This window comes from Lagopus muta, chromosome 1 (genome assembly GCF_023343835.1).
Source record: "Lagopus muta isolate bLagMut1 chromosome 1, bLagMut1 primary, whole genome shotgun sequence".
NCBI lineage: Eukaryota > Metazoa > Chordata > Aves > Galliformes > Phasianidae > Lagopus > Lagopus muta.
Window position 1 is genome coordinate 105,153,592 of NC_064433.1, and position 21,430 is coordinate 105,175,021.

At 44.7% G+C, this 21,430-nt stretch overlaps 1 protein-coding gene and 1 long non-coding RNA gene across 2 annotated transcripts in view; both read left to right on the forward strand.

Annotated features, from left to right (window-relative positions):
* Positions 1-83: 83 nt before the first annotated feature.
* Positions 84-2,743, forward strand: LOC125699934 (uncharacterized). The gene is made up of 3 exons (XR_007379737.1): positions 84-185; positions 1,412-1,490; positions 1,784-2,743. It is a non-coding gene; the product is annotated as an uncharacterized LOC125699934 (long non-coding RNA).
* Positions 2,744-11,262: 8,519 nt separating this feature from the next.
* Positions 11,263-21,430, forward strand: part of CLIC6 (chloride intracellular channel 6) — a 30,535-nt gene continuing 20,367 nt past the window's right edge. The window contains exon 1 of the mRNA XM_048959804.1: positions 11,263-12,702. Within this exon, the coding sequence (XP_048815761.1) occupies positions 11,368-12,702 (1,335 nt within the window). The 5' untranslated portion in view covers positions 11,263-11,367. The remainder of the gene's footprint in view (positions 12,703-21,430) is intronic.

The following is a 21,430-nucleotide window of genomic DNA, read 5'->3' on the forward strand; positions in this document are numbered from 1 at the left end:
TCTCCTTCCTGCTCTTCCTGCTCCCCGCGCGCACGGCACACGGCGCCGCCTGAGCCAATAGGACGCGGCGCCGCAGCAACAGGTGGCCTGCACAAGGCGGGCGCCGCTGCCGCCATCTTGAGTGAGGGCAGGGGGCGCGCTTCTTTCTCCCAGCCGTGTGTGTGTGAGGGACTCCGCGTGCCGTGGTGCGTGGGGCAGCTGCGCGCACGGGGTGGGTGGTCAGAGCATTAGGGGTGGTATGGAGCGTCGTGTTTGTGACCTAGCGTTAGAATCACGGAATCATTAAGGTTGGAAAAGACCACTAAGTTCATCTAGTCTAACCGTCAGCCCCCACGCCCACTGCCCACGTCCCTCTGTGCCACATCCACATGGCTCCTGAACACCTCCAGGGACGGTGACTGCACCACCTCCCTGGGCAGCCTGTGCCACTGCCTCACTGCTCTTTCCTAGAACATATTCTTCCTAACATCCAATCTGACTCTCAGGTGGCTGTGGAGAGCCATGATACCTCCCTTGATCCTCTTCCAGACTGAACAATCCCAGTTTCCCTATCTGCTCCCCGTCAAACTTGTGCTCTAGACACCTCACAGTTTAATTGCCCTTCTTTGGACACACTCCATAGCCTCAACATCTTCATTGTAATGAGGGGCCCAAAACTGAACACAGTACTTAAATCCATAGGCTGGGGGTAATTGCAAGCACCCCAGGGCAAAGCTGACTTGGTGTAGAGGGCAGGGAATATTAGGCAACAGTCAGCCAAAAGTCACCACTGTGTGCCTCATAGTTCCTCACTTGCCTGAAGGACAAGCTGTCTGGCCCTTGGTGTGCTACAAACTATTCCCAGAACAGGCAGAAGGAAGCTGAGGGAGGAAAAAAGAAAGCCATAGCAATGTTTGGAGAGTTAAGCAGTGTCTGTATCTCCTTACTTTGGACCTGAGGGAGGAATTTTCTTAAAACCATTCCCTTTTTTCTGGTACCAGAAATCTCTAGAAGACAACTGCACCTTTCCTTGCATCATATTTCTAGAGAGAAAAACAGAGTTTACCTCATGCTGAACTGCTTTCTCCAACATAGCTGACCTAGACAAATGCTTTTCTTATATATATATATGTATATATGTATATATAAACCCTATCTATAGGCAAAGCAACATCAGAAAAAAACTAATGACTTTGATAGCTGGATATTTTGTGCCGCCTACTGATTTGCACTGTACAAGGTTTACAGCAGAGACAATGGCCCCGCTACTTGAAATATCACAGTTATCTATCTTCTGTCTTTACTTATCACCACTGGCCTTTTTTTCCCCCAACACATCAAAGACTTTACACTGATGAATTACTGGTCTCAATTAATTTTAATGACATCTTGCAGAACACAAGGCAAAACATGTTTGTTTGCTTTCTTTCAGACATATGATCTAATCTTTGGGCAGTCCTGTGTGGAACCCAGAGCCAGACTTGATCCTTATGGGTCCCTTCCAAATGGAGGTATTCTATGATTCTCTGTTCTCTTTATTACAGTTGTTTTCAGACTTTGTACTCTGTCTGCCTTGAACCATTTGAGTCTTCCTCAGAGCTCTCATCATAGATAAATGATACATTCATGACTGCTGTAAGTGACATGTATGTTCTCATATCGGTTTTTACAATAAAATCAGACAAATGGTATCTTACAAGAAGAAAGAAGTACATATATGAACTTGCTGAAACTTTTTACTGCTACATTTTTTCAACATCTAGAGAACCTGATGCCATGTCAATCTTATTCTTTGCTCTCACAGTTGCTTCCTGACTTGAGTGGTGACACTTGCTATTTTGGGGATGAGCTGTCTGTATTCTCTACACCAAGAATTCTGCTCCTCTACAGAAACCTCACCAGAGGAACCTGAATGGAAATCTGTTGTTACTCTTACTTAAAAACTTTCAGAGAAAAAGCAAAACATGGCAGCAATAAATTTCTATGATTGCCATCTACCATCTTACTATTATAAAAGCCCTTGAAAAACATTAATCTGGCCTCTGCAAGTCTAATGGCATAAGCCATCTCCACTTGGTCATGGTAACCAGGTGTCAGATTAATGGATGAAAATAAGTTCTTAATGCTATTTGTATCATAACATCACCCAAAGCTTAAATGAGATCAGTATCCTATTATACCAAGCACTGTAGTACTTCATGTCAAAGGATCTCTCTGCCCAAGAACTGTAAAGTTCAGACAACTCAGAGAAAGAAAGCATTACTGACATTCTAGAAATATAATGAACAACACCAATATGAAATAAGCACTCTCACCACTACCATTCCCTGCTTTATTCAATCATGGATTTCAGAAGCCAAAATTTCCCTAAAGGTTTCAGGTCAGATTCCTCCTCTCTTTTTTTTATGTATGAATGGAATGGAATGCAAGCTATGCTTTTGCCTGAAAGAGTTGCTAAGCCAAGAGAAACGACAACATCACCACAGTGCTCAGCCTTGAGAATGGAATGCATATTTAATGTGGATGAGAGTAATTGACGATAACGATTTCTCTGAACTCAGAAAAAAAGAGTTCATGCAATAAATCGTTAAATGCACACCCACTGCCGTTCAAATGTTTTAAACAACGCACACTACCATCTAGTGGTAGAAAGAAAGCAAGAAAGCATCTCAAAAGGGGTACTTAACATGTTACACGTATCTGCACACAATGCTCACTTCTTAACTGAAAAGCAGTTATCTAACAAAAATAAAAATAAAAAAAATACAAGACTATATATAACTTCATTACAATAAAATGGAATATATTTGTAGAAAGATCTTGTGTCCCCGTGGGTGACTTTGCTTCCTGGACAGTCATGTAAACCACGAGTTTACTCAATATTCTTCAAAATAGATTTTCAGTGCACCTATTTAGTGGCTGCACACAAGCAGGCATAGTAAGCTGTTCAAACACGTGGCACTGATGTTGGTGACAGTACTTCAGAAGACTTAGTTTTATTTTTCCTCAGGAGAAGCCTATTCACTCGATGATACTGTAGTCATTCATTCACTGTATGTGCATATCCAGTACATGCATATGTAATCAAGATTATTTTTGGATATTGATAACACAGTTTTATTTTCATGTGATACGATAATTTGCACCACAAGTACAAAAGCGCGTGTCCTCAGTTACCTGCTTATGTTGACACTTGTACTGTTATTTGCTTGTATTTGTAAATCTTGGCTTTTTAAGCATTATCCAGATAACCAGACTTAGAATAACGAACATCTAATCTGCTTATAGACTTCAAAGCTCAAATAAACGCAATCATCTATTTGAATCGAAAATATAGTCAAAAGAACCTGATCCATATTCATACTTTCCTCACAATCAGGGATGACACACTGTATGGTATGCTATTTTAGATAGCAGTCTCCCTTGTTAGATCGTATGAACTTCATAAAAGCCCAGTGATCCAACTGGCTTGTGAGGGTTTTCTTTATTAACAATGTCAGAGGAAGAAATTCTCAAACACTCATACCTTAAGTATGCCGGTCACTTTTCTGTCAGTTTGCTTCAAATCCAGTTATTTTGGCAGAATGGAAAAGCCCATTACTGTTTTCTCCCCAAATCAAGGAAATCCAAGTGTTCAAAGAACTTTGCCTCTGTTATTTCCTACAACCATCTTGGAGTCCATGTTCTTTAGATTTCTATAGAATCTACCCCAGTGAAGACTTCAGTTTACCTCTTTCAAGTGCTTTTTATCTGCTGAGCAGCCCCTCTCAGTTACTTTATCACAGATAGACATGTTCCCCTTGAAACAGCCTCCCACAGACAGAGTGAGGTCTGGGTCTCATTAAGACAAACCAGATATCCTAAAGTGATCATATAAAGCATAAAGAACATCATTGCTTTTACTTTAAATTCAGCTTGAGCAAACTATATGCCCAAAGAGAAAGTAAGTGTAAAGAAAACCCCTAATCTCATGTAACAATTTGTTCTGATATTAAATGCTGTTAAAGGTATGTTTAATTTCTAGCTTAACTTTGCCTGATGCTCTCTCACATACATTTGTTCTTGTGACGTTTTTCTTTGCTATTATAAAATACTCTCCTCTCTTTGGTGTTTTATATTGGGGTCCCTGCTCACTATTCTTCTTGCTCAGGTAAGCAGATCCAGTCCTACAAATCTCTCAAGATATAGCATATTTTCCTCTTGGAGCAGTTGAAAGTAGTCTCACCCTTGACACATTCTTTTTCCTCAGCACATTTTCTTTCCTTCCCTTGACTTGCTCCAGGCACCCAGCCATCTCCTTCTCTGTGCACCATCATCCCCAAAGTTCTGCTTGCTGTTGCTGCTGCTTGCCAAGCTCCTGCTGACACCCTACAGTACTGTGTTCACATGACTGCCTGCAGTTCAACTACTGGGCACCACAGCCACTAAGCCTCAGTAACCAGGTGCTCTGAACATTCGTATTCCACTTAGGTATCCACTTAGGTATCCCCCAGGCCTCTCCAGGGCAATCTTGCATCTTGCAACATCACTAGACAGGGTCTGATTTATTGTTGACTGAGATAAATTGCTTTAGATCATTTTTCTAATTGTTATTTGGTTTTTGTAGCCAACAGTATAGAAAGAATTGCTGTGGCCTGGATCATATCAGCCATCAACGTGAGCTATTTCCAGCTGCATTGACTGAAAATATGATTCAGGCTGTCATAGCAAAACATCTTTAACACAGAACTTAATGAGTCATTTCTGACAGCCGTTGTGTTCACTGCATTCACCAGAAGATATTAAGCACCAGGGGAGGTAACAACACACTATCTGTTGTTACTTTACTTTGTGCAGACTGATTGTCTTTGTCGTGAAACCATAGTGATGAGAAGAAGCAAGCAAGGAGACCATGCCCTCCTTGTCCCATGTTGCATAATATTTGTGTGGAAGGCCCTGAAGGAGAGACAATTATCTGGAGTGTTTTTCAAAACTGATGCTATTTGGAAGAGTAGGAAATATCCCGGGGCAGAGAAGCAACATACAAATAAAAGGCTGTTAAATAATAAATAGTTGCAGAGAAGCTGAGGTGTCTTTACCTTGATGTTTGTGGGAGGCAAAGAACAAGCCTGAGGTGCAGAAGGTAAGGTTTGCTCAGGAGTCTTTGATGCAGCAGCTAATGTACAAAGCCCACGTAACTGATTCAGACCAGTTGCTGTGTTGAATGCCTGTCAGCACAATCTCTTCTTTTTCACGCTTATCTCCCTCTCCTGCCCTGGTTCGCTGCACTCGCTTTGTGTCACCCATCCTTGATTAGAAGGCAAGGTGCCATGTTTGTGCTGTGCCCAGCACAATTGGGCTCCCAAGGTCGCTGCCACCTTTGGGTGCACCCTGGATCTAACAGTGGTGTGCTCCTCATTATACCAGCATAGCAGGTCACCCTGTACCTCTTTCTGATTTTCAGACTGTGCTCCGGTAAGTCATCTCCTAAATTAGGGAGAAAAGAGTAATACATTGTAGAGGTAAATGAGTCATTTATTTCAGGAGCAATTGGTAATAAGAAGTCTGGTTACTGATTTACTGCAGAACTAGTTTACAAGTGCTGTAGAACAAATAGGTTTTGCAAGAAGGCACATCTGAAAAGGAACAAAAAATATAATGCAATAACAACAAAAACTGTGTCAAAGCTTTCAGTAGAAACAGTAAGGTTTGTTCCTAATTCCAGGGGAAAAAAAGAAAAAAGAGAAAATGAGAAAAGAAAAAGAAAGAAGAAAGGAAAAAAGAAGGAAGAAAATATTAAAAAGAAGAAAAAAAGGAAAAAAAAAAAAAACCAACAATGCAAAGTCAAAGAAAATGAGAAAAGAAAAAGGAAAAGGAAGAAGGAAAAGGAGGTAAATTGTGGAAAAAACCCACATACAAATAAAATGAGTATTAGTGAAAAACGGACTGGGGCTCATACAGAACAAGCTGTAATTCTCCCCCAAGGCTGACCATGAATGCCTTTTTCTAAAATTTCTACTCTTTCTCACTGCTTTTAGGGTATTACATTCCAAAACTGTCTTCATAGCTGCAGAGACACCATGGGAATTCCAAACTGGGATGAAACAAAAGAATCATGGAATCACAGAACGGCCTGGGTTGAAAAGGTCCACGAAGATTATCTAGTTTCAACCCCCCTGCTATGTGCAGGGTCACCAACCAGCAGACCAGGCTGCCCAGAGCCACATCTGGAGAAGTAGGACACAAGAAACCTTTTGGAGATCACCTGCTCTTCTCACTACAGGGCTGAAAATTCTGTATTGATTTTATGAGAAGTAATTAGTTAGAATGTATAAAAATATTTCTGAAAATTCTTCTGAAGGGAAAGCTGTAAATTATATTATAGAGAGCTACATATGGCTGTGATGTGTTTCTCCAATGCACTGAATAATTTAACAGTAACAGTAAATCTGAAATTCCCATACGTTGACCATGATACATGTATTTCTGAATTGCACATGTCACATACTCTTATATCAGCTAGGTAATAAATATTTTTATGAGCATTTTGTAATATTATATGTTTATTCCCAAATCTATAAATATTTTAAAACCTTCAGTAATTTAAAAAGTTTTCTGAGATCTGCAAAGAAGAAATCTATTAAAGACAGAAACTATACAGAAAGTGATCTTATTTACCATGGGGGGTGTGGGGGGTGTGGAACTGTTCAGAGCTACAAAAGATAAACCAAAATTTAAAACATAAGAAAGAGCATGACGAGATCAAATGAACTGTGATTAGGGGTTGTATTTTAGGAAATCATTTCAAGATGCTACATACACGATAAAATAGGGAATAAATAGATAATAAATAAAAGGTTATATAGTAGGAATGAGAATAACAGAGGAGTTCAAGAAATTTTGGATGTGAAGATGGCCTCTTCCAGTGAGATCCAGAAGAAGCTCTGAGTTATTTCCAGGTCCCACAGGAAAATATTCTGATGAATCTAATTAGGACTTCATGTGCATTTTCATAAACTGGATCAATGGGAGAAAAGTAGCATTTGTAACAGAAAACATAGTAGTACCATCTGTAGTTCATTCATTGAGTTTTGGGCATCAGTATGTCCCGGGTGCTTAGTGAAACAAATAAGGGCATTTTCTTTGCCAAATAACTCATATTTAAGAATGAGTTTCCAGATGCCTTCAGCAGAAGAAATTCAGCTGAAGCTGGAACAGTTTATTTCCAAAATCTCACACCCCAAATTCAATGCCACAGTATGTGTCAGAAACAGAGGAAGGAACGATGAGGATGCCAATAATGAAATCACAGTTACTTAATAAGACCCAGATCCTTGCAAAGACTCTTAGCTTTAAACATATCAGTAATCCTTTTGAATCACCTGTAAGTCGTGATGGTCCTTTAAATAGCGGCGTGTGCACGTCCTAAGCAACTGTACAAGAGTGACAGCATGGGCATGGCTGAAAGGCATTGGAAAGTGGGGATGGAGGAGGAGTTCAGTGAAATACCTTTGGCTGGGGTTTCCCAAGCAGAATCACAGCATGGGCAGGTGCCACAAAGTAGCTTCTGCCCCCGCACACATACAGATCCCGCTCGGTGCCCTGCAGGCAGCTAAGCAGCTGGGAGAGAGCCGATCACCCTAAGCTGCTTAGTGCCGGGCAGCTCAGAGCACTAAATACAGATGGCACCCCCAGCACACCACACCACTGCCATTTTCAGGGGTCTCTCCTACTCTTAATTTGGCTTGAGTGGATGGGGCATCTTGCCAAGCACAAAGCAGCAGAATGACATGCTGACCTCTGGGCAGGCATTTAAGGAGCCAGGGGCAGAAAGAAAAAAGGTATCTGAATTATGATTGTGCTGAAAAATCACAGATCTCTAATATATATTTCCCCATTTGTAGCTTTATCTTTTTCATAATTTCAATAAAATATATTTTTTTTTTCCATCACAAAGGGCAAGACAGCTGTATTCATATACAGAATCACAGAATCACTAAGGTTGGAAAATAGCTCTAAGATGACCTGGTCCAACCACCAGCCTACCCCCATCATACCCACTGCCCACGTCCCTCAGAGCCACATCCACGCAGCTCTTGAACACCTCTGGGGATGGTGACTCCATCACCTCCCTGGGCAGCCTGTGCCACTGCCTCGTCGCTCTTTCCAAGAAGAAATTTTTCATAATATCCAACCTAAATATATAAAAATACTGTATTACACCACAAATAATTTGTGGGAATTTCAGCAAAGCCACAAGCTGCAATGAAAATAACACACTGTGGGGAGAAACTAAGGAATCTTTAGTCCACATGTTGCTCACTGATCATTCCCAAACTTCAGTCTTGATGGACATCACCTGGGGATTAATGGCATATAAGTTTAGGTGAGTGCAGCAGAGAGATGTTGCCATGCACCAGTCACCCCTAACTTCTCAGCAGTCAGTGCAGAGAAATGGACTTTAATGCCATGGTCACACAGCCTATTTCAGACAGTACAGCTGGGGATGAGATGTCACTTCACTAGATCTCTGCTGGACTCTTGGGCTTGCAGACATGGAGGTTGTCCACACTGACCATGATGAATGTCTCACTGAATCACAGAATTACAGGATTATAAGGGTTGGAAGGGACCTCTGGAGATCATCTAGTCCAACCCCCTGCTGAAGAATGTTCCCTACAGTAGATTGCACAGGAGAGTGTCCAGGCGAGTCTTGAATGTTGTCAGAGAAGGAGACTCCACAGCCTGTCTGCTCACTTCTACTGACCACTGAATTCACTGTTTGTCCTCTTCTACTCTGCACTTCTGGGGCCCCATCTGGAGTACTGCATCCAGGCCTGGGACCTCCAGCACAAAAATGACATGAAGCTGTTGGAGTGGATCCAAAGTAGGGCATGAAGATGATCAGAAAGCTGGAGCACCTCTCCTGTGAGGAAGGTCTGAGGGAGCTGGGCTTGTTCAGCCTGGAAAAGAGAAGGCTCCAGGGAGACCTCATTGCAGCCTTCCAGTACTTGAAGGAAGATTATTAACAGAAGGCAGACAGTCTTTTTACATGATCTGGTAGTGATTGGACAAGGGGGAATGGCTTTAAACTAAAAGAAGGGAAATTTAGGTTAGGTGTTAGAAGGAAATTCTTTCCTCAGAGGGTGGTGAGGTGCTGGCACAGCTGCCCAGAGAAGCTGTGGTGCCCCATCTCTGGAGATGCTCAAGGCCAGGTTGGATGGGGCCCTGGGCAGCTTGAGCTGGTGGGGGGCAGCCCTGCCCATGGCAGGGGTTGGAACTAAATGATCTTTAATATTGCTTCCAACCCAATCCATTCTATGGTTCTGTAAAATGTAAGTGGCATTTTTTCCTTATCTTAGGATGCAAAATGATAAGTGCATGATTCCCCATGCAGTGAAGGGAGGAAAGGAAGTGACAATAATCCAAGCGAATGCAGCGTAATTGATAGGACCTCAGGATGCAGCATGCTTCCAGCAGGCTGTGAGGGGATCGCCATGCTGCCCACTAATGTTGAACATATGTGATATTTAATTACCTGCGCTCAGCTTCTAAATGAAGAAGGTATGCAGTAATCCTTCCCAAAGCTGAACTAGGGAAATAATATTTATTAGCTGAGGGCCTGTGTTAGAAACAGATGGGATGTAAAGAGCTTGAAGACAGTGTAAAAGAGCACCAAGTGGGAGAGATTAATTGTTAAGTAATTGCCCAGTAATTGAGAGAAGAGTGTTGAGCAGAGTGGGCTGCTAAAGCAGGCAGCACGGACCCAATCACATGGCATTGCCAGGTCCTAACTCCACCAAAATGAAAAAAGCATCTGTGTGTATACCTGTGGAAACACACAAAGGATGGCAGTGCTCATGGCTTGCCTACTCTGCTGCCTCCAGCTCTGCTCTGTCTTACGTGTAAAATGCTGTACATGGGGTGCAACCTTTGGGCCACCTGTTATGGTCCCTTCAGCAAGACCTGAGATGAGTGAACTAGCCCTATCTGTGTAGAAATAGAGGTGAATGAGATGTGTCAGTTTGCAAACTGATATTAGAACCCATAAGAGAAGTGAAATAATTGCTTAATTATGGGTCCAACTACAAGACTGCTATTGCCAAATGCTAAACCCATCATTGCCAAGTGTCCAGAATCATCCCTGATGACCACAGCTGCCCAGCAGGTCAGGCTGCATCTCCCTGTTCTTCTGCCTCACTAGCAAAGCAACTCCAGGCAAGCACAACTTCTATGGGAAATGTCTGTCAGATTATTATCAGAGTGGGTATTTGTCTGACTGAATTATTTATTTTTCACTGTTGCCTGTCTCCTGCTGGCTGAGCTTCTCTGTTTCCATCCACTCAAAAATCTATCTTCAGCCCACTCTTTCCACATCCAAACATACAAAGTGGTTTTATATACATACACATGCATCACAGTGCTGAACTGTGTGCTTTTTCTAACTTCTGCTTCCCCTTGTCAGCTCACTTTTCCATCCACTTCCCCCTCTGCACCTTAGAAAACTAGAAACTACTTTCTGTTAGCAGGGGACAAATAGGGATGGTGTGTGGCATGGCTTTGGAATGGCAGTGGGGTTTGGGTCTCCATCACTTGACTCTGTGATGCCTCCACAGTCTGGATATCCATCACCCAACTCAATGATGCCATTGGGGTTTGGATCTCAGGCATCACTGGGATCTGGATCTCCAGCATCTGACTGTGATGCCACTGGGCTGCAGATCTGTCACCCAAATCTGTGCTGCCACTGGAGCCTGGTTCTCCATCACAAAAATCTGGGGTTGGGACCAGATGATCTTTAAGGTCCCTTCCAAGCAAAGCCATTCTATGACCTGTGAAATAGCGAATGCTTCTCTACCATCAGCACCACTAGACTTGAGGGAGTGTGGTTGCAGCAGGCTGCACCTCCTACTAAATGATTTCCTCTTGCCTACAAGCAAAATCTAGTGAAGATGGTTCTCACACCAGAACCCACCGATCCTCATTTTTATGCAAAGTACTTCCATAAACGAGAGAAATTATCGAGCGTGAAAGTTGGAAGAGAAGGCAGCCTGGGGGATGAACCTGAACTCACAGCCACCTTCCCCAAACCGGCAGCTTCTGTAAAGCTTCGTGCTGGTACCACGGGACAGAAGCCCGGGGGGTAGAAATGGGGTCGGGGAGGGGAAGCGAGCTCGAGCTTTCCCCGGGACGAACGATTTACCGGGGCAGGTTGGCTGTAGAGGGAGAGGACCCGTCGGGGCAGCAGGGAGGAGGAGGAGCACCGCACCTGCCACCCCCTCGCCGCCCTCCCTGCCTCCGCCCGCAGCGCAGGCGCGGCCGTTCCCCCGCTGCCCGTAGGTGTCCAGCACTGATCCCGGTACGGTGGTTGCGGTTGCGCTCGTGTCGGCGGCGCCCCGGGGAGGCGGTATGGCGGAGAGTCCGGGTCAGCCGGGAGGGAGCGACGAGCCGCGGGGAGCGGGCGAAGAAGAAGGCGCGGAGGCAGTGGGGAAGCCGCAGACCGTGCTGTGCCCCGATGGGGGAGAGGAACCCACCGATGAGTCCTCCGACGGTGGAGGGGGTGCCGGTGGGCAAGAGGAGGCCGCCGTGCTCAACGAGGTGCCCGGCGAAGAGGGTGGTGGAGAGCCCGGAGGGGTAGCGGAAAGCCAAGGAGCGGGGCAACAGAAGGAGGCAGAGCTGCCGAGACCCGATGGGGACGGTGCGGCTCTGGAGGGAAGGGAACCGGCAGCGGCCGCGGGACTGGAGTCCGCGCCGGGGGGGGTAGAGCCAGAGCCGGCGGCGGGGAAAGAGGCTCTGGTGGGAACAGAGCCCGAAGAAGCGGCGGTGGCCCCGGCGGTAGCAGAGCCCGAGGAAGTGACAGTGACAGCCCCGTCGGGGTCGGACCCCGAGGATGTGGGACAGGGGGTGAAGGCGGTGGGAGCAGAACCCGAAGAGGCGGCCCCGTCCGGGACGGTTCTTGAGGATGCAGTGAGAGAGGAAGCCCCGTCCGGTACGGTCCCCGAGGAGGCAGCGAGAGAAGAAGCTTCGTCGGGACCAAGCCCCGAGGAGGTAGTGAGAGATGAAACCCCGTCCGAGACGGACCCCGAGGAGGCTACGAGAGAGGAAGCCCCTTCGGGGCCAAGCCCCGAGGAAGCTATGAGAGAGGAAGCCCCATTGGGGACGGAACCCGAGGAGGCTATGAGCGAGGAAGCCCCGTCGGGGACGGAGCCCAAAGAGGTGATGCAGGAAGAAGCCCAGGTTGGGACAGACCCCGAGGACGCGGTGCAGGAAGAAGCCCCGTCGGCGCCAAGCCCCGAGGAAGAAGCGGTGATAGAGGAAGCCCCGTCGGGGGCAGAACTTGAGAAGGAGGAGGAAGAGACCCCAGCTGGAGACGAAGAGGCCACCCAGCGCCCCGGGGTTGCAGAGGACGCGGTGCCGGCTGCAGGGGAGACCGATGGCGGCCCGCGGTCGCCGGCAGGCCCCGAAGGGGAGGACGGAGCCGAGGTTCTGCCGGGGGCTGAGCGAGGAGCCGGCACCGGGGAGGCGGCGGAGGCCGGAGAGGAGAACGCTGCCTCGGGGGGAGGAGGCGCGGCGGCGGGGCGGCCCGGAGGGTGGCCGGGCACCGAGGGCGGCGAGTGGGAGTCGGCGGGCCTGAGCCTGAACGGGGTGCAGGGCCGGGCGGAGGACGAGGAGGATGAGACGGGCTCGCCGACCGCGCTGGAGGATGAGGAGAAGCAGGAGTACGACATCTCTCTCTTCGTCAAGGTAGGGTGGGGGAAGGCCGGGTTCGGGAGCCCCGGGGCAGCCTTTCAGATGGGCGGTATTTAAATCTAGCAGTCAAAGCCCTGACCTGGCTAAAAGGATTTGGTTATTAGCACTCCATGTAAACCTGCCTCATTTCGGGTTTCCCTGGCTTTAAATGGAATGCATACGTATGGCTCTCGGTTCTGGTTGACTCAGAGACACTGTGGGGCTGGGATCCAGGGCATGGCTGTGAATGAATTGTGCGGCTTCTGTTTCAGATTGCTGGCTATGACTTGTGATTAAGTGGTTTTTAAAACATTTTGAGATCTTTGGAATGTACCAAGAACAGTATTCAGCACACTACATTGGGCGGGCTGAGATGGAGAAAACTGGAAAATGTGTATTAAAATGGGATATTGGGATTTTCTAACCTACTGCAGTCAGCGTTAGGATAAATACCCTCAGATTCGACAGCTCTGTAATCAGAAAGTCAGTGAAGTGAACTAACCAGAAGCATCATGTCCCTTGCAGTTGTCCAGTTTGCCAATGTTTGGACAGGGAAAAGTCGATTTAGGGAAAAATTGTACCAGTTTATGTCATTTTACAGTGTAGAAAGCTTTTCATTCTTCCTTTTGTCCCATGTCTGAGATTCCACTGGAATCAGGGGTCTAGTGGTGGGACCACCATCCATCCACAGAGATGGAGTATCAGATGTGTAATTTCTGTAGGCAGTAACCACCTTAAGCTGCTTATATTCCCTTCTCTGGGACCCCTCTGAGCAAAGTCTGGAGCACGATGGTTTTTATCAGTAGACAAACCACTTATCAGTGAATGCTGAGTGTGGTGGAGGGACAAAGTCATGAAGGCTGTGTGTGTACTGTTGGACCTGAGCATATTTATTGAAGAATGTGGCCAAAATTAGAGGGACTGTAATAAGAATAAGAGCATCTGTTGTGACTGCAGTCTTCCAGATCAGGATTAATAATGTTTTCTGAAAATATCTGTGAATTACTAAAAACAGAAGAAATTCTTTAACAATTTGACTTAGCATTAGTATCTTAAGGATGCCTTGGTAACAACACTACAGCTACTTTTCTAATGATTTCAGTGGAAGAATATTACAAAGCTTTAGTATTTTACCTCACCTGGAAGTTAGGCTTTTTGAGTTTGATATCTGCAGAAGTTTCTCTAGTTACAAGCAAGGAGGAAAAAAAGCCCACTGGAGAGCTCAGCATCTCTGTGCCCACTAAAACAAGGACGGGCAGCACTGGGAAATGGGAACTGAGGGACGTGGCCAGTGGGCATGGTGGGGGTGGGCTGATGGTTGGACTAGGTGATTGCAGAGGTCTTTTCCAAATCTTTTCCAAATCTAATGATTCTATGATTCTCTGTAACATCTTGAAGTAGGTTTTAAGAGCACATGGATAATATTATGCTTTAATAGCTGCTGCATGTTTGTGATAGGGAAAAAAAGGGGAAAGTATATTCCAAAGTGAAACAGCATGGACTCTTACATGTGGAGGAGATTCCTGACTGCTTCTGGATTACCACAGAATTTGGTCCACATTTTATAGTTTATAGAATGATAGAATCACCAAGGTTGGAAAAGATCCACAGGATCACCCAGTCCAACCATCCACCTGTCACCAATAGCTCTCACTAACCCATGTCCCTCAACACAAAATCCAAACGTTCCTTGAACACCTCCAGGGTTGGTGACTCCACCACCTCCTTGGGCAGCCCATTCCAGTGCCTGACCACTCTTTCAGAAAAGCAGTATTTCCTAACATCCAGCCTGAATCTCCCCTGGTGCAGCTTAAAGCCATTCCCTCTGGTCCTATCACCAGTTAGAGACAAGAGGCTGACCCCCAGCTCACTACAACCTCCTTTCAGGTAGTTGCAGAGAGCAATAAGGTCTCCCCTGGGCCTCCTCTTCTCCAGGCTGAACATTCCCAGCTCCTTCAGCCACCCCTCATAAGCCCTGTGCTCCAGACCCCTCACCAGCTTTGCTGCCCTTTGAACCCGCTCCTTGGCCTCAAAGTCTTTCTTGCAGTGAGGGGCCCAAAACTGGACACAGCACTCGAGGTGTGGCCTCACCAGAGCTGAGTACAGGGGGACAATCACTTTCCCGTTCCTGCTGGCAACACCGTTTTTGATGCAAGCCAGGATGCCATTGGCCTTCTTGGCCACCCGGGCACACTGCTGGCTCATGTTCAGCCAAGCATCAATCAATAACCCCAGGGCCATTTCCTTTACACAGTCTTCTAGCCACTCTGCCCCAAGCCTGTAGCTGTGAATGATCCACAGTTTTCCTGCTAAGGAACGTTATACTAGACTTGGCTGACACTAAAGTACTTTTGTTACTCTCTTAAGTTTTGAGAGTAACAAACTGAGCCATCGCTATCAGAAAGAAAGTTTGCCATTTTCAGATATGGCTAAATGGTGACTGGTAACAGGACCTCTATACTACTGCTTCCTGTTCTTGCCATTGTTGATCATGAGCTTATTCTTTTGCACTTGGAGACTTTTTTTCTCTCTTCTGCTTCCTGCTTCTTTGCGTTGCTCCATTTCCAGTTTGAATGCATATATTTGAATACTGTGTCTATCATGTTGTCTTGTGCCATTTGAGGTAGCTGGCAAAGCTCCTGCCAGCTCCACAAGCATAGGCGTCAGGAATTGTAGACTTAGGCTGATAGGTGTTCTAGATGGTGATGTTTAGTTTGTACTTGGACACACAGCATTAAGTTGGAGACCTTGTTCTTCCTGGGATGCTCTGGCACTCAGTGGGGGTAGCAGCAGCTATGGGAGATGGTGTCATAGAGGTCTTTTCCAACCTTAATGATTCTATGGTTATATGATCACTTAGTCCAATTGTAAGCCAGTCCCCACCATGCCCACTGCCCACGTCCCTCAGTGCCACATCCAGGTGGTCCCTGAACACCTCCAGGGATGGTGACTTCACCACCTCCCTGGGCAGTCTGTGCCACTGCTCTTTCTGAGAACTTATTCTTGCTAGCATCCAACCTGAACCTCTCCTGGTGCAACTTGAGGCCATTCCCTCTCGTTCTATCTCTGTAACCTGGGAGAAGAGGCCAAGCCCCACCTCACCGTGACCTTCTCTCAGGTGGCTGTGGAGAGCGATGAGGTTTCCCCTGAGCCTTCTCTTCTCAGGACTGAACAATCCCAGTTCCCTCAGCTGCTCCCAATAAGACTTGTGCTCCAGACTTTCTGGACCAGCAGCTGTACACCAGGTGGACCTGTCTAAGGCATCCCCTGAGATAACAGAAATCTGTCTTTAGGCACTGGGCTGTGCCCTTAACAAAGATGAATGGTGTAAGACTCCTTGGCTGCGAGGGCAAGACCATATCAAAAGTGATGTAAGTATTTAACCAGGTACTTATTTGATTTCCACTTCTCTGTGAAACAGCACTACCCTGTATTTCCATTAGATAGTGATGTTTGAGTTTTTTGGTGTTTCAAAGTCAAGTGTTTGTGAAAGGGCATCCAGATATCTTCTGATTGACCATTCTGCTAAGCACGTTGGGTAGGACACCTTGTGGATGTTGGTTCTGGCTATTTGGTCTGCTAATGTTAAGTGTGTGTATGCTCTTTTCCTTTCCAGTGCTGTGACAAGAGCTTTTATTTGACAGAAAATGTCATGTATGTATCCTGCCACTTGAATTTAGTGGAATTTTTATCAAAATATTCACTTAGTATGAAGTAATTTAAAATTTATGTAGGATTTGAGAGTCTATTTCTTAATTAAAAAATTTAAAAATCCCACAAAACAAGCAAACATAACCACCAAAAAACCCAAACAATCCAATCTCCAAGTTTACCTACCAATCATTTTTAATTTTTTTTTACGCAGAGACAACTTAAATACAAGAATCACAACTACAGATGTCACCATTCTAAAGATTTATGTGGATAGTAATTTAACTGTAAGTGCTGAGCACAGGCAGCCAACAACCCAGCTTGAGCACAAGGTCTTATCTGAGATGATTCCTCTTCCAAAACAGTTCTCATTTAGTTTCAAGATTGGATGTTTTATTGTAAAAGCTGCCCAGGAGCCTAAGGGAAATAGATTTTATTCAACCAGAAGTAATAGTCTTCATTCAATTTTTGTTGCGTTCTTGATCTTTAAATCAAAGTCACTTATTTTCATTTCAGGGAGTCATTTCATCCCCAGCAGGGAACAACATTGCTTGACGGACACCAAATTTCCCCACACCATTCCTGAGATATGTCATGTCAGTCAAGCACACTTAGGGCTGTGCTGAATCATCAGAAATGCTGATAAATCAGAAAGTAAAAACTTCAGAAACTTTGCTGTGACTGGAGACAGAAGAAGGAACAAGTGCCTTCATCTGTGCCTCCAAACACTGCAATTAGACTATCCGTCTTAAATGGCAGGGCGTGCTACGTGCAGGAGCATTCTGTTGTTCTGATGGAGTTTGTATCTAACTAATACATAAAATACATATAGGCTGTTCTAAAATTGAATTATTGGGCTTTGAGTGCAGGAACCAAGAAGTTCATGGACAGCAGGGGCACAGGCACCTGATGCGCTATATCTAAGCACTTACAGTATAATCACAGTATAGTGTGGGTATTTATTAGCATTGGGTGAAAATTAGGTACTCTATCCCAGACAACTGTTCAAAGCTTGCATTGATGAGTGTGTTGGATTTGTGGAAGGCTGTGGTAAGACAGAATGCTGGGGAATGAGGATTTGATGAGGTTTGGTCAGTGGTAGAATGGCTCAGGAGAAAGCCAGCGTGGTGGAGCAGAGTGGGAGGACTGCTGAGAGCAGCACCTGGCTGAAGCTGGATGAGGCTGACTATCGTGGATGCCCCAGCAGAGCCCAGATCTGATTTCCTGGATGGTGTATTTTTTCTATGGTGATTTTGATGCTTTGAGTGTATACAGCTGTACACCAAGAACCAAAGCAGGTATCAGGAGGTGTGCTTGTTAAAATACATGAGGCAGTTCTTTTCCCAGGACTAGCTTACAAGGCAGGAAACTGGCTGCCTTCCCAAAGGCTATTTGCCTTTTCTCAGCTACCTTATTATTATTTTTTTTTTCCCAGCTGGACTGTGTCAAGTTAGGGTTTCCTAATGCAGCTTAAGAGGACCTGGCATTATGAATTCCTTTCATTCCTCCCCAGGCTATTTACTGCATCTGACCTGTGCACCTGCGGCAGGCTTTCTGAGACCTAAGTGTTCCTTCAGCAGTCTTCTTCTTTCAGTAAAGTAGTGCTTGGGGGACTTATGTTTGAAAGGCAATGATATCAATCCTTTTTTCTTGGAAAGAGCTTTGCAAACTTTCTGAATGCAGTCTTTCTTTCTTTAACTTCTGCTTTGGTTCTTGGCACTTCGGGTTATCACCTCAATCATAGAATCATAGAATCACAAGGTTGGAAAGGACCTACAGGATCATCTATTCCAACCGTCCTCCCGCTTCCATTGCTATCACAAGCTACTAAACCATAAACCTTACAGCTGCAAAGAAACAAGGTTCTTCAGAACCACTGGTTGAAGAATGGCTTTGAAAGAGCACCAGAATTGTTGTGGTGCTGCTCCTGGAGGTGTTCCTGTAGGAGCAGTCAGGTTTTAGAGCTTGCAGTTCAAATCCTGTTCCCCAAAAACCCACAGTCTGACATACACATAAAAGGTCACAAATAGAAAGATGCACACTTTTTTAAAAATCATTAGTTATTTATTTGATATGATCTGGTTGTACTTCTTTGGAGTTCTCTTTTTGCTTAACTGAGTTGAAAGGCTCAAACAGCTTCAAAGCTGCATTCCTAGACCTTTTTGTATTAGTATTTACTCTCAGCACACTGATTCTGTAAAGCACGTCTGCATGTGTTTTCTTTAAGCATAGGCTTAAAACCATGTGACGTTTAAGCCCTTGGCTAACCAAGGGTCACTTTTTCCTGATTCAGTCTCAGCACCTGTCCTCTTACTCCTTTCTTCTTGAAATAAAAAACTAGTGATGAGGTCAGTCAGCTGCCCCTGCAATAATCAAGGATACCTACAGCTCCATTAGATTGATCAGAGCCCCATCCAGCTGGATCTTGGAGTACTCCAGGGGCTGAGCATCTGCAGCCTCACCTATGCCAGTGCTGTAGGCAGAGTTACGGAACTCATCCTGATACCTCTTTGGTGCCATCAGCGTTTATTTTAAATACCTGGAAAGTGAAACAGCATCAGAAAGATGGATATTGAAGAGCCAGGAATATCTGACAACTTTCTGGTTATGCAGTGTATTTGCCATTATTTCCTGTCATAGAAAGATGTAGAGTTTAAATGGTCTCTGGCTTTGGGTGTTCCTGGTGAAATCTGTCCTCGTTCTTGATCTAGCAGTTGGCAACTCTGCCTATGGCAAGGGGCTGGAACTTGATTCTTGAGGTTCCTTCCAATCCAAGCCGTTCTAAGACTCTGTGTTTCTATGAGTAAGAGATACACTACCCACATTTTTTGAGAAAGCAGAACGTGGAAGGCACTAGAAAGATAAAAAGATACGAGGTTCCCTTCCTGGCAAAGGTGTTAAACCAATGCCTTGTCCACACGAGAACCCAAAGTTTGGTTTGATTATAATTCCTAACAGGAAAAAATGAACCATTTATTGTCGATGACAGGAGGGAGGCAAAATCTAGTTCTGTTTATTAGATATCCGTAATTCTAAAACAGCTGTTTCTTGCGTGCCTTCATCCATCTGAAATCAGTTCTTTGCAGAACTTTGATGTCATAGGAAGAGGATTCAGCAGTCTGGTGGGTCACCTCATTTCTACAAACAGTTCCACCTTCACCTTATACCTACAGAGTTTACTATCATAGAGATTCCAGTTTTGGTCTTTCTTACACTTTTGTTACTATTTATTGTATTGATCCTTGCAAGAGTAAATTTATGGCTATTTAAAGCAACAGCGAAGTTACTGTGAAGGAGAAATGATAATGGAAATTATTAATGTGACTGCACTTTTTCAGGATCTGAGGTGAAGTCACTTTGAATTGGTGGCTGTGTACTTCTTTGCAGAAGAAAGCTCTCCTCATCAGACCTACTGAGGCAGTAAAAGCATGGATATGTACTCACTGTCCATCACTGAGTGCATTCTGTGTCTTGATTTCTGGGTCAAAACAGATCCTACTGCTTATTTTTAAAAGTAAGAAATGGCTCTCTCCTTGAGTTCCAACTAAGGAATGTAAGTCAATGCCGTGTGAAGGTTGCATGATTATTTCCTTGCTCAGATAATGAAATGTCACACTGTGATAAGGAGTTATGTGCGTTTCCATTTGCAGTGTCTGATTATTTACTGATAAAAGAGGAATGATTCAGCTCCAGTTGCTTTCAATAACATGAGCACTGAGGGAAATTGTTCTAATTCCTTAATAAAAATCTTCAGCTTCCCAAACCTTGGAGATACTCTGTTCTGCACAAGAGATGTACGAGCTGATGTTTGCCCTAGGGAGGGCTGTGGCTTCTTGCTTGTCTTCTGCAGAAACATCTCTGTATGTGGAAAGCGTAGTATAGGGAGTTATATATATATATATTTTTTTTTTTTCTCCTTAGACAGGTGGTCATTATGAAGCCTCAGGGGCAGAAGTGCAAATGTGGTATTTCCCTCTTTATTATTCTTCTCTATATGCTAAGATTTCAGTATATATTTGAACACTCAGAAATACAACTGTGACAGAACAAAGTGAGTGAGAGCGGGAAAGGAGTCACAAGTGCATGTTCTTTTCCAAGTTATTAAAGTGGGACAGTTAACCATTTACTCAGATTTCAGAAAAACTCACCTGTGTGCCTTAGGGAATCATTGACATTTATGTGTTAGTTCAGTTTTGAAATTATTTTAAAAGCTGTTACCGAACCTGAGCTAAAGAGATAAATAAATGGTGGCAGATGAAACTTGAAACAGGGTCCATGTGTACCCTAAAGACTTAAAAACATAGAGGCATACATGGATGTTCCTCCAAATGAGAAGCTGTGCATACTGGGGCTGTTTGTTCCGCAGTACAATGCACACAGTATGTGTTTAACAGCTAGCAGTGCTGTGTTTCTTATACTGTAAATGGAAATGGCTGTAAATGGAAGCAAAGTGGTGGGTTGAGCAGGATGATGATAGTTGACCGTCCTCTGCAAAAGAAGGGAACAGAGTCTGTTCCCTGCTCAGCTGAGCTCTGGGGTTTGTGCTTGTATCCAGTACTTCGCTGTTCTTGCAGGAATGGCTTTGCCAGTTCCTGCAAGAGCTGACAGGTTTTTGATTTAATATTTTACTTGGTCACTGGAAGTATTTTCTGCTTGGACCATAATATCACTTGCTGTTGGAAGAGAGTGGGGGAACGCTATAAAATCAGATCCCTTACTTCATCTTTCACCTTTCAACTGCCTTAAAGAAGAGTACCAGTCAAAAATTATTTTCTTGAGCCTTCAACCACCTCCTCCCTGGAGCTGCATAAAGTAGCTTACTTACTTGGCTATTTCTTATTTACTTCTTTGCTTACAGCACAAATTACAAATGCTTTATGGGTATGTATGTTTTTTGCATTTAGATGGAAGCAGTGGGGCTGCGTGCTGTTAAGTGTCGCACAGTGGAGTGTAAAACAGGATGTGTCACTGAAATACCTGTTAATCTGTTTTTCCCAGACCTATAATGTGTTCGAGAGTATAATGCTCTTTTGTTGCAGTAATTCCCTGTAAGAATCTAAAAAGGATATAAGATTTTTGTCTCTCTGTAGAA